General features: G+C 37.8%; 1 protein-coding gene across 1 annotated transcript in view; it reads right to left on the bottom strand.

Moving 5' to 3' along the window:
* The window catches only part of LOC103255563 (focadhesin-like), a gene marked incomplete at its 3' end in the record, with an annotated part of 146,851 nt that overhangs the window by 91,193 nt on the left and 41,141 nt on the right, over nt 1-14,517 (bottom strand). Inside the window, exon 5 of the mRNA XM_021710188.1 lies at nt 4,142-4,246. Within this exon, the coding sequence (XP_021565863.1) occupies nt 4,142-4,246 (105 nt within the window). The remainder of the gene's footprint in view (nt 1-4,141; nt 4,247-14,517) is intronic.

Raw genomic sequence — 14,517 nt, 5'->3', positions numbered from 1 at the left:
CTCAACTACAGGCTAGCAGTCATTAATACGGTAAAAACATAGATTAGTTTCATCCCCAGAACTCTTATATTTACTCATCATTCCCCTTCTGTTTTAAATTAATCCTGCAGCAAAATCAGAAAACCCCTCTCAGTGGAGTTCTAAGCCACTCATATCCTTTTTATGCTTTCATACACAGCTCATCAGTTGCCTCTCCAAGGCTGGATAATACTGCTAACCAACATGTGGCAAAGAAGGCTCTAAAACAGCATGACAATTTTATGCTTGACTCAGGTAATCATAGCTCTCTTGAGGGGCATATGCTCTTCAGGCTCACCTCTCCTCTGTTTCTGCCATCCACAATCCCCCTTGGAGGAACTTAAGGCTCTTATACACTCGATTACATTCTACTGATTTATGGTGCCAAACAGCCATTCACATAAGGGCTCTCCATAAACATTACTGGATTATGCCAACTCAGGTGATTGATTCCGGACCTCTTAATGTGCCACCTATTTAAAAACAAACCTTATGTATCCAATTCTTTTCAGCTCCTCAAGCTAGGTTCCCTATCCACAACCTGCACCTATCACTTTTTTTAAAACAAGACTGCAGTTAAAAGAACCAACAACAGGAGAAAATGAATTATGAACAGAAAAATAGGTAAGTATTACAGATAACTGAAGGTCAAACAACTACACACAGTGAAGACAATCAGTATGAAAAAGTGGGAGTAAACCTAATTCTTCTGCATGACAGAACAGTTTTTTTACCATCATCTAAACTGGTGCTTCTTTAAGCTTTAAGGTGTCTATAAGTTATCCAGAAAATCAGCACTCTGAGATGAAGTCTGAGATTCCGCATTCCTAACCAGCTCCCAGGTATTATGGATACTGCAGTAGCTCTGCTACTCACCATGTGGTGGGGTAACAGCAGCAGCAACATCTGGGAGTTTGTTAGACAAGAATCTAGAGCCCTCCCCCAGACCTAAGGAAAGAGAATCTGCAGTTCAACCAGATCCCCAGTTGATTAGCACACACATTAGAGGATAGCTGACATACCACCTTGCAGTCACTGTGAATCAGGGATGCTTTTAAAAGTACTAGGTCTCAGGCCGAGTGGTGGAACTGCCTGCGCACACGGATTCGAGAACAGCCCGGGCAACTTGGCGAGATCTTATCTCTACCATAAATCAAAAAATTAGCCGGGCATGGTAGCGCGCACCTGTGGTTCCGGCTACTTGGAAGGCTGAGGCGGAAAGATCGCAAGGGCCCGACAGGTCGACGCTGGGGTGACCATGAGTGTGCTACTGCCCTCCAGCCTGGGTGACAGAGTGAGATTCCGACTCAAACAAACAAACAAACAAAAAGTACTAGGTCTCACGACAGAGATTCTGTTTCAATTGGCTTGGGGTATTTGTCCCACGTTTCTTTGTTCTTAAACACACCCACATGGTTCTAAGCAGCAGTCAGTGATGAGACCCATTGAGTTAAAAATGTCCCACTGGGTTGAGGGAGATATGGAGTGACTGCTAATGGGAAAAGAATTTCTTTGAGGGTGATGAACATGCTCTAAAATTGATTATGGCTAGCCGGGCGTGGTAGCGGCACGCCTGTAGTTCCGGCTACTTGGAAGACTGAGGCTGAAGGATCGCCAGAGCCCAGCAAGTCAACGCTGGGGTGGCCATGAGAATGCATACCACTGCACTCCAGCCTGGGCGACAGTGAGACTCTGACTCAATCAATCAATCAGTCAATAAAATTTGAGTATGGGGATGGTTGTATAACTGTAATATAGTAAAAGCCATGGAATCATACATTTTAAATGGGTCAATCATGTGAATCATTATGCTATTTAAAAAATCTAAACTGTCAATAGATTCCCTATAAATAAATATAAATAAATAAATAAATAATCTCACTGAATAACAGTGACATGAAATAATTTTCTGTCCTGAAACTCTGACCCAAAGTTTGAATTTCCTCTTAAGAAGGAGGAAACAGGCCGGGCTCGGTGGCTCAGCCTGTAATCCCACGCCTTTGGGAGGCTGAGGTGAGTGGATTGCCTGAGGCCGCGGGTTCGAGACCCGCTTGGGCAGCGAGACCTCATCTCTACAATAAATCAAAAAATCAGCCGGGCATGACAGCACATGCCTGTAATTCCAGCTACTTGCAAGGCTGAGGTGGAAGGATCGCTGGAGCCCAGCAGGTCAAGGCTGTGGTGGCCGGGAGCGGCCACTGCACTCCAGTCTGGGAGACAGAGTGAGATTCCAACTCAAAAAAAAAAAAAAAAAAAAAAGAGAAGGAGGAAACACAGATGTTTATCCAGAACATTAAGTTTGCTCATTTATTTTCAGGTTCAATTTTAGTCAAGGGAATGAATGAAGAATTAACCTGAAACTAAAAGACATTACATCAAAATGACCACCACTATGTTAAAAAAGAAAAAGAAAGAAAGGAGTGAGAGAGAAAGAGAGACAGAGAGAGAGAGAGTGAGAGAGAGAAGGAAGGAGGGAAGGAAGGAGGGAAGGAAGGAAGGAAGGAAGGAAGGAAGGAAGGAAGGAAGGAGAAAAGCCTATTTATCAATTTGGAAAACTTTACTCCACTCACCCCAAGTTTTCATAGTATTTTCAAATAAATACTTTTCCTTTTGCTTCCCATATTAAAAAATATTTATAAATATTAATTACTAATTTATTGCACCACATTGTTCCAGCTTTTCTGTATGTTTGAAGATATTCACATGTTAAGAAAAATATATATATATTATAATGCAAATATGACCTTGTGAAGAAAAATGGCTTAAGAAACTCTTAATAATGTATTCATAAAAATAACAGCGATCACAAACAGCACTAAAATGACAGGAAAGACCATGGTATATGAGATACTGTGTATTTATTATCAAAAGGAAAGCACACCACTCTGTATTTTGAAGAGACTCTCACACTTCTGACAGCTGCAGTGTCAAATGCTGAAAACTATAGGTGCTGTAAACTCAAGCCAAAGAAGGTTCACAAGTATCTGATTTATTTTCATTGTTGGATCACCACACCCCATGTAAGCCATCTTCCCCCTGTGAATAAACATCCCTTTTTCTGATCCTATGGTCTCATTCTTTTGAAGCAGACACATTCTAGATGCCTCACTGAATACAGATCCTAGGACAACATACATTGATTACATGCATCTTCTGGGTCCTCTACTAATTAAGAACCCCTCTCTTAAGGAATGGCTTCCTGGGACCTTCAAGGCAATAGGTAAGGTCACCTTCATAAGGGAGTATGATTCTCTCTATTGTCCACAACTCTCCCATAAAACCTATGATTGCTGCTGTGTATATTTTCTTTTAAAAATAATTCTACCTTATTATATTCTATAGATAACAAAAAAAAAACGCAAATCAACACTCCTAACTACTGACCTTAGCCTAGGAAATAACAGTTGCAAACAACAGTCTCTTATTGCATTTTCTAGTAATGAAGCTTATCTTTCTTCCTAACCTAAATCCCTCCTGCTTTAAGTAGCTTTGCTCAATAAAGTCTTCAATTTTCATAATGCTGGGAAGATGGTTACATATTCTAGAACAAAAAGAATGATCTGAGTTTCAGGTAAAAGATTTCACTTCCACATTAGCAGCACTGAAACTGATATTGGCGATATTCAGCATATTGTAAGCCCTATTCCAATCCTCTACATCTTCAAAACACTAATTCCCTCAAAGGTCCAGACTTCCACAATCACAGTATGCATATCCCACTCAATTAAATAACTAACTCTTAAGAATTATCTTGTCACATTTATAACGAGTTAACAATGACTTTTTTTTTTTTTTTTTTTAAGTTGGAGTCTCACTCTGTCGTCCAGACTGGAGTGCAGTGGCCACTCTTGGCCACCGCAGCCTCGACCTGCTGAGCTCCGGCGATCCTTTCGCCTCAGCCTTCCAAGTAGCCGGAATTACAGGCATGCACTACCACGCCTGGCTGATTTTTTGATTTATTGTAGAGATGAGGTATTGCTGCCCAGGCAGGTCTCAAACCCGCGGGCTCAGGCAATCCACTCACCTCAGCCTCCCAAAGGCCCGGGATTACAGGCTGAGCCACCGAGCCCGGCAACAATTACTTTTATTTTTAAAAAATACAAAGAAAAGAGAAAAAGCTCACCTAATGGTATATATATCCTGAATACTCTTCTTTTCACCTTGTCCTTCCTTAAGAGCTTGCATTTGTAGTAATTTCATAATGGCTTTTATCAAGCCATGTGTATTCCTGTAAGAAACAGAACAATACGCAAAAAGTTAAAAATATAAAGTACATATTCTAATCAGGTGCTTAATCCTACCATTTAAAAAAAATTTAGCACTTGCCACTCACAGTCAACAGCAGCCACCCAAAGGCATCCAACTCAATCTATAGCACAGTCAAGACGCATCCAACACATGTAAAGGAGGAGAAATAGAGCCAAAGAGTTAAACCACCAGTCTATCAATCACCTGCCTACACTCTCTTGGGGAAAAATCAATCAGGAAAAAGCAAACATTGGCCCACATAATTTCAAGCAGTGACCACATCAGTTACCCACACTGAGTGATCAAGTATTTCATTTATAAATATTAGCAGACCATGAAAAATAACTAGACATATGAAATGGATCATCCACTCAAAAAAGTGGGCCAGGGAACCAATCAAAGCAAATAATTCCCATTAAAACAGAATTAATGGAAGAGGAATCACATTTTAAAATTTTTCCTTATTTTCTATAAGAGGTAGGAGGATAACACATAAAAAAGAAATAGCCTGTCCTTCTTAAATAAAGATCTTCTTGAAAAATAGAAAGAAATCTTAGAATATAAAAAAGACTGTTAAATGAAAAGTAGTTATTTTAATCATGATTTTTTTTTTTTTTTTGAGTTGGAGTCTCATCCCGTCGTCCAGGCTGGAGTGCAATGGCACACTCACAGCCACCCCAGCACTGATCTGCTGGGCTCCGATGATCCTTCCACTTCAGTTTCCAAGTAGCCAGAACCTCAGGCATGCACTACCACACTCAGCTAATTTTTGATTTATTGTAGAGACGAGGTCTCGCCAAGTTGCCAGGGCTGGTCTTGAACCCACAGACTCAGGCAATTCACTTGCCTCAGCCTCCCAAAGTGCTGAGATTACAGTCTGAGCCAAATCCAGCCTTAATCATGATTGTTAACATCTATTGAGTATCTACTGTAAACTAAGAATTCTCCTAAATACTTAATATGTACTACGTCATATAATATTCAGAACATAGTAGGTTAGAAATAACTATTAACTTTATTTTGGGGGTTAGAACAAGACTTGTACTTAATTAGATTCATTTGGCCATTTACATGAGATGTTACTCAGTGTATTTTTAGTGCATTTAAAGTTTTCCAACTGACAAAAGTTTTGGCCACACAGTAGACCTGCACTGTTCCACACAGAAGCCAACATCCACGTGTGGCTACTGAGCACTTGGTGATATAGCAAGTCCAAACTGAGATTTAATTGGAAAATACATGCTGAATTGAAAAGACTTGGGGCATAAAGTATAATTTGTTTTATATTGATTACATGTTGAAATAATATTTGTGATATATTGGGTTACATTAGATATGTTATTAAAATTAACATCATATGTTTCATTTTACTTTTTAATGTGGCTACTAGAAAATTTTGAGTTATGTATGTGGCTTGCAATTGTGGCTCACATTATATCTTTATTTCATAGCACTGCCATGCGCACTCATATGGTTTAGCACCCAAGTGGATTCTTTGGGGAGTAATGAGGTTTCTCTTACAATTAAAGTATTTTCCACAGTCTACAAAGGTATGTTTTCTCTATCACATGGATTCTCTTATGACCATGCAGTATAGACTCATTACTGAATCTTTCACGACAGACATCACATGTGTTTGGTTTCTGTCCCGGTGAACACAGAGGTCTTAATACTGCATAAAGCCTGTCTCGCAAAGGTTCTCACTCCTGTATGTGTTCTCTGATAGATGACAAACCAAGATTTAGCTTTGTTCATATCTTACACATTGGTATTGTGTCAGTGCTATGGGTACTTTACTTTGACCCACAACGTGGTCAGTTAATCCCATGGTAACTCAATAAAAATTAAAAGGGAAATTTAAAACAAAATCTGAAATGAACTGCAATTGTCTTAAGAAGGCCTGACTACATGGCATCTCCTTGAGGTCCTCCTTGGGTAATAGAGGCATTGTCTTTTTTTCTTCCTTTGGAACGGGTCAGATTCATGTGTGAAACTTCTCTGTTGACACTCTAAGTTTCTAGATTCCTCTTACTCCCAATATTAGGAAGAAGATATCTCAACATCCAAACCTTTAAAATGAACTCCTTCTTTGAAATTCTTTACCCTATTCACATTTACAGAACCAGAATCTTCCTGCAACTGAGGATTCTAGACTATCAAGACTGGTATCTTCCAGAATATTCTCCAGCTCTTCTTTTGGTGTTGAAATCATAACTGCTCTCTCAACAATTTACCAAGAACCTCTTCCTAGGTGTAAATGCCTGACCTCAGTCATAGGATAGGGCAAAGCTTACAGACTGCCCACAGAGCTTCAGGGAGATCTGACTCCCCCAAGTATGTAAATTGTCTAAAAGTCAGGGTAAATTATCTAACGCTAACCGGCCAGGCCTCAGGAATGCAGTGCTGCCTTTTGAAAGTAAATTCCTCTGGATGATCCAAACCCTTGTGGTTCTGACCCAGGCCTGTGCCCAGATGTTAAATGAGACCATTAAATCTCAGATCTGATAGTCACAGACTAAGAAAGTAGCTCTGAGAACCCAGTACCTGACTGAGACCTAGTAGTGAGTCTACTTTGGTTTGCTCTGGTAGAAAAAAAAAGGTCACATGTTTAGAAATCTTCTTATCTTCTAGCCTAAAAAATGTCTATGCAACTGAAAATCATCTCTAAGGTCTGATTTAAGCTAAAATAACTCCATTAATACATAACTGAAGAAAGTTCAGACCTCAACTAGTAACCTTATAAGACCATATTCTGAGTCTAATGATTAGTTGAAATTATCAGTGTTGACTGAATTTCTAAATGAATTTCTTCCAGGAAATATGGATTCTTTAAAATAGTCCTTTTTTGCATGTGAAACTATATTGGTTTTTCTTATATAATAATATGTCTATGACTAGAGCTCGAGAGAGGATAGATAACAAATCTATGTTTTTAAACCAATTGTGTCCCCTACCCTTTTATGAAAGTAGTAAAACCAAGAAAAAAGCAGGAACATCACATTTGCATTTAATTCCAAGGGATTTATAGAAATTCTGATGCTGATAAATGAACTCCATTTTTTTTTTATTTTAAAGATGTGGGTACAATTCAGGGTTAGGTATACAAATGTTCATTTTGCAGTCACCCTTGTTGGTGGAACTCCAATTTTTTAAACAACAGAGCAAGACCTCATCTCTACAAAAAAAAAATCAAATAATTAGCCAGGTGTGGTGGCTCACACCTGCAGTCCCAGCTACTTTCAAGGCTGAGGCAGGAGAATCACCTGAGCTCAGTGAGTCAAAGCTGAAATGAACCCCAGCCTGGATGACCGAGTGAGATCCCAACTCAAAAAAAAAAAAACAGGTAAGAGATAATCTGAGATGAAATGTTTATAACATGTAGAATAGACAATAAAAGCAACAAGATACGGCAGATTATAAAATAGGAAAATGAGCAGAGAATACAGATCTGCAAATCACAGAAGAATAAGATTCATAATACTCAGTGTTAATGAGTAAGTGGGGAAATAAACACTTTCATGTTGAGGATGCACTGCATTGCTTCAGTCTTTATGGAGAGCAACGTAACAGTATCAATAAAAATTGAAAATGAACACACCCTTTTCTCCATAAATTCTGCTTCTAAGAGCCCACCCTACAGAAATAACCTTATCTATACTCAAAAGAAGATATTACACTGTATTTGTTATTGCAAAAAATGGAAGAAAAAAATATATGTTCATCAATAAGGAAATGGCTAATACATGATACCTCTGCATTATAGAATCTAACAAGCTCTTAACAAGGATACAAACAGATTTATGCATGTGACATGGAAGATGCCCACCATATATTAAGTGGAAAAAAACAAGTTTTAAAGCAAAATACAAGTGAATGGAATATCTCATTTTAAAACACTTGGCATGTATGTGCATATAAATGCTTTTTATAGATCTAGAAATGGGATTCCAATTTCACTAGAGTTAGCTGGTTCCTAATTCCATGTACCCTAATTTTCTCTATTTCCTAGCAGAAACCAAAACCAAGATTTGGAGGAACCTCTGAAACTCCCTACAAGCCTTTCCAATCCTGCCATTGCCTACTTGTCACCAGGGGCCAATTTAAAAGTGAATTAAAAGAAAGAAAAAAAAATGATGACAAAAAGAAGTTTCACCACTTTCACTATCTACAGATGCTATTTGAGTTTTCAAAAAAGTATGCACAACTTTTATTTTTTTTAGTTAATAAAGGAAAAAGATGTATAACCTCAAAGCGAAGGACATTCTAAACATAAATAGAAGATTAAGTCTGATCTTCTAGATAGACAGTATGAGCAGAAATAGAAATAAACAATGAAATAACCATTTTGTCTTCTATTTAGGACCTATCTTCAGTCATAGTTTAGCATAGACACAAAAACATGTCATTTAATTTGAGAAAGTAGGTTTCTGAAGAAGATTTTCAGGTACTGGAATTAGCCTTTAGACAAGCAGGCTGTTTGAGTCTGAAGTACACAGGTAACCAAAAGAGTTAGTTAACAAATCAAATTAAAGACTTTAACCAGGGCAAAAAAGAGCTGATTAGATATTATTCCTAACTTATTCATAGTATTATATAATGTGTTCAGTGGATAGCATTAAAAAAACACATATCCGGCTGCCTCCTAGATATTCCCACGTTAGCTCTGAACTGTGCATCATTTTCACCATAGCCACAATTGAACTCATGCTCTTCCACACATCTGGTCTTCTAACGTTCCCTAACTGTAAAGAAGCCAGAAACCAAGGAGTCACCTTCGACATATTCCTTTCAGTCATCTTCATATTCAATCCACCTCGGAAGCTTCACTCCCTAAATACCTCATCTATCTCCTCCATCTCTAGTTGTAGCAACCATCATCTCTCATTCAAACTATAGCAACAGCCACCTAATTTCCCTGTATCCCTATCCATCTACCCCAAACCCAACACTTAATTGTATCTTCATACTCCAGCCAAAATGGTCTTTTTTGGAAGTACTGATATCCACTAGATAAAACACTTCCCTCTGCACCCAGGATCAAGATCCAAACCCTCAAGATTACCCATCATGGCCTGTACTGTCTGACCCCTACCTACTTTCCCAACCTCACCTCAAATCATGCTCACCTTGCTCTTCATATTCTTTCAGGCCTTCCCAATAGCCATCTTTTCTCCCACAATAGGGACTTGGCATGTGCTATTTCCTGTAACTGGAAAGTTCTACCTTTTCCCCTTGTCTAGATAATGTCTATTAATTCCTTAGTCTTATCTCAGGAAAGCCTTCCCTGACTACCATGACTAAGTCAAACCCTCATATTAAAGGCATTCCCAATGCAGCATACTTTGTCTGAATGGCGTTTAATACATAATTGGAGAACTATGTGATTATGGCAATCTCCCTCCAAACCAAAAGCATCATGAGTGCAATGACTATATCTGCTTTACTCACCATGGTACCATAGTACCTAGCATAGGAACACAGGAGATAGTAAAAATACATAAATACATTTAATTAATAGACAAACTGATGGATGGATATAGCTGAGGTACTATCTGAAGGTAACTGCTAAAGGTAATTTCTAGTTCTATAATTACATGATTTTACATATGCACATTGAAATTAGAGTATCTGATTTGTTCACTATCAATATGCATTATTTAGTTTATTACAAAAGACATTAACATGAATGCTATTACTGGTTGTGGTTATAAAAAGCTTTTCATCCCAGGGATCACACATTTATCAAGTAAGAAAGTTGTAAATGCTAAGAAGATGATATCATACCCAAGTATTATATAAAGCAATGAAAAACTCTTTTAAGGAAAGAAAAGCAGATGTTTTTGTTGGAGATTGGGGTTTTTTTCCCCATCAAAAATATGTTAATCCATGTACCTACAACATTAAAATCAACTTAAAATTCCTGATACAATAAGAAAAGTAAAAGAGAAATATCCAGAATGTATATAGAGGTTTAACTGCTGTGTTAAAGACTTCTCATGATGTAGTTAAACCTATCACTCAGCAAATTAACTCCTAAGAGAATCTTAGGAAAGTTAGATAATTCCTGTGACTTAATATAAGAGAAGGGACAAGAAGTCTTCTTTGGAAGATGTTATTTTCTTTCACTCTTGCTTAACTCATTTGTTGTGTATGAAAATCACTGAATAGCACCCAAAAAATTGAAATTTTAAATTCCACACCCCTCCCAAAGGCTGCTCCTACAGAGGGTCCAAAAATAGCCCTAAAAATATAAGAAGATGACTGAAACACATTAAGTATGTTTAAAACCATGAGCTCATTATAGTTTTGGGTTGTTTTTTTTTTTTTTCAGTTGGAGTCTCACTTTATCACCCAGGCTGGAATACAGTGGCACGATCACAGCTCATTGCAGCCTCAACCTCCTGGGCTCAGGCGATCCTTCTACCTCAGGCTCCCAAGTAGCTAGGACTACAGGCATGCACCACACCTGACTAATTTTTTTTTATTTTTGTAGAGATGAGGTCTCACTATGTTCCCCAGGCTGGTCTTGAACTCCTGGTCAAGCAATTCCCCCATCTCGGTCTCCCAAAGTACAGGGATCACAGGCATGAGCCACTTTGCCCAGCCCATAATTATTTTAAAAGAAAAAGTAACTGGTCACCACTGAAAGGATGGTAAAAAAAATAATGAATCATTATTTTGGAATTTAGTAAATAAAGAATTATGTGTATATCCTGCCTTTCCTATACAAATTGTACTACTAGGTAACCTAATAGTAGATATGGGGCAGGCTCTCTTTATAATACTATTTCAGGTAACAAATGAAGAAAAAAATGATAGAATGTCAATATTTCAAAATCTCTAATGAATTAATGGATCTAGTCATTGTGCATCAATAACTGTTTTATTTTAATAAACAATCAGATATTATAGATATTATGTCCTCCTGATAGAAGAACCCAATCCCACCTATGGAAAAGTCTCCCCCAACCCTCAAGGTTGTTCTGAGGATAAAGTGAGGAATTTTAAGTAAAGCTCTAAAGAACAAGGCTGGGCATATAGCTGGTAGTTTGCTTCCTTAACCCACTTCCCCTAGAAAGCAAAGTAGTGGTTGTTTCTATTATTATTGCTGTTTGAAGAAATAATCCATAGTTTTAAATATATATATTTTGGGGTGGGAGGGAATATGGCAGTATCCCATCATCACAGTAAAACAGTTATGTTATCTTTGACACTGACTCTCCATCTACTCAATCTCTCCTCCCTCTCTACCCCTGTCAGAGCAACATGGATCTAATATCAGTCATTTATACGTAAGCAGTTAGGTTTCAAAGAGTTCAACTGGCTGAGAGATAACTATTTCCATATTGCTCTCCTCCAAATCCAGTCCCAGTGCAGAGGACTCCTCAGGAACACTGTCCCAGTCTCTTCTCTGTTTTAGAAATTACTACTCATTTTTCACTCATCTGGTTATTGTATAAGCAACACCAGCACATGTATGTTTATCCAGTAAAGAGTTAAGCTGTGTCCCCCCAAAAGATACATCTAACTCTCAACCCCCAGAATCTGTGACTGTGACCTTATTTGGAATTAGAGTTTTTGCAGATGTAATTAAATTAAGGATCTTGGGATGAGATCATCCTATGTGGATCTTACCAATAACTAGTATCCTTATAAGAGAAAGAGCAGAGATATTGTATCTCAGAGAAACACACATGGAAGTCATCCACAAGAATACAGAGACAGAGACTAAAGTTATACAGCCACGAGCCAAGGAATGCCAAGAGTTGCCAGCAGCTCTACTTCCAGAAGCTAGTAGGGAAGCATAGAAGGGATTCTCCCACAGAGCCTCCAGAAGGAATCAATCCTGCTGACACCTTAGTTGTGGGCCTCTGTTATTCAGAGTTGTGAAAGAATAAACTTCTGATGTTTTAAGTCACCAAGTTTATGATCATTTTTTTACGGTAACCCTAGAAAACTAATGCAAAGGCCCTGGTAGAGCTGACTGATCCAGCTCCAGGCCCAACCACTGGAAATCTGCAATTGTGGCAGGAAATTCCTATCTCAGTCTGGCTATCTCATACCTAAGAGAAGTTAACCTGGGAATAAGTGGTGCCCTGTTGAAGTAGGAAGCAAAGAAAGTCAGTCTGCAGCAAGAGAGAAGAATGAAACCACACGGCCGACATCCCATTTGTTTCTGAGGCCCAGGTGCATATTTATTCCTGAGTCCTTTGAGACATCTCTTTATTAAAAAAATATAAATCATCTCTTTATATTCAAAGTAGTTTGAATGGATTTCTGTAACTAGTAGCCCAAAGGGTCCTAATACGCTCAGGAAACTGTTGCCAAAAGCCTTCAATAAAGATCAGCTGGAACAAGTCCTTTCTTGGGCAGGCGCCAGGAAAAGCTAAATTTATTCAAGAACCCTTTAAGGGAGAGCAAAGGAGACTTCAGGACTGAGTCACAGGTACAGTAACGAGAGACAATGCAAAAAGAAGCCTCAACTGTCACTGGGCATAAAAGCTAAGACCTAGATCTCATGCAAATTGTACATCCCTAATCCAAATACCCAAAATCTTAAATGCTCCAAATCCTAAATTTTTTGAATGCCGATATGATGCCACAAGTAGAGAATTCCACCCCTGATATCATGTGATGGGTTGTAGTCAAAAGACAGTTAAAACTTTGTTTCATGCACAAAATTTTATAAATATTGTATAAAATTACCTTCAAGCTATGAGTATAAGATATAGATTAAACATAAATAAATTTTGTGTTCAGATTTGGGTCCTATCTCCAAAACATCTAATTATACATATATATGCAAATATCCCCAAATCTGAAAAATTCCAAAACATTTCTGGTCCCAAGCATTATATACAGGTGATATTTAGCCTGAAATGAGAATGAGTGTGGTCAATAATGATATTGAAGATTCCCAAAAACATACAAAACAAACAAAAAAAGTTTAGTCAAGCTGTGCAAACTATACTAATTAAAACCATCCACATAAACTGCTTTCTGCTATGTAGATATGGTATGATTACTATTGTGCATTTGAGATTTATTTGATTACATTACTAAACACTTTATGTATGCTCAGTCTCCTTTCAAAAAGACTACAAATAATGCTAGGTTCTTTGCTTTCAAAATCTACAACCCGAGATACAAGAAGTACCAATATTTGACGATGGACAGAATAAAAGGGGTTTGAGCATTCCAAAAGGAGGGCATCCCTGGACATTATGGGAACAAATGGTACAAATGTAACCAAGTCCTTTTTTTAACTAGAAAGAATTAAAGATCCCTAAAAAAAGGTAATTGATTAGCTTTACTAAGTCACCAGCAAATAAGAGAATGATAAACACTAGATTAATAATCAAATCATTGCCTAAATTCATCACAAAATTGTATGAGAAAAGGCAGAGATGAACAGAGACAAGAAGAGAAAGAGAATATTTTAAAATACAGTTCTGGGAAACTCATGCTTAAATAAATGACTAAAAATTGACCAGGTGTGGTGGCTCATGCATGTAATCCCAGCACTTTGGGAGGTCAAGACAGGTATATTGCTTGAGCCCAGAAGTTATACTCAGGACCCACTACAGAAATGTTTAACATCCTATGCAAAATATCATTTAAAGTATACTTCAGAAATCTCAGAAAATATACTTTGATTTTCCATAGTTTAATACACTTTATAGTCCCAAAATACATCTCTTACAGGTCCCTTCCCTGTTTGGAAGCACAAAAGGCTCACAAATCAAGTACTAGTCTGGTTTATCTAGAGCATAACCTTCTCACCAAGCACATTTTTAGAAGGGAGTGGAGGGAAACAGTTGAGCTGAAATTACAGGCTGTCATGAAAACTCAGTATCAAAAACTGAATACCTGGTTCCGCAGGAGAGTAGGATTTTTTATTCACCATCCTGTTACTAAGCAACTATAACAATGGCTGCATAAGCTTTCTAGAAGCCAGTGCAGTTAAGGGAGAAAAAAGTCTAAGGAAAGACAAATGGAAAATGCCTTGCTTTGGGAATCTTTATCTCAGTATAAATTCAATGTAAAAACAAAACAAAAACAAAAACAATCTAAACCAAAAACAAGCAATTCCTTAAAGGTCTGGAAAAGTACATGCAACTATATATCATACATTTTATTTGGTTAATTTTGGTTAATTTCAAAATTCACATTCAACTGGTGATAATGATTTCCTCACTGTGCTTCCTTTGTGGGCCCCTTCTTTTCTTCACCCTCCCTAAGGAATAATTT

Source organism: Carlito syrichta, unplaced genomic scaffold, assembly GCF_000164805.1.
Source record: "Carlito syrichta isolate Samal-C Ts95f unplaced genomic scaffold, Tarsius_syrichta-2.0.1 Scaffold288255, whole genome shotgun sequence".
NCBI classification, from domain to species: Eukaryota; Metazoa; Chordata; class Mammalia; order Primates; family Tarsiidae; genus Carlito; species Carlito syrichta.
The sequence above is the reverse complement of the archived record's forward strand: the minus strand, read 5'-3'. Positions and strand labels throughout refer to the sequence as shown.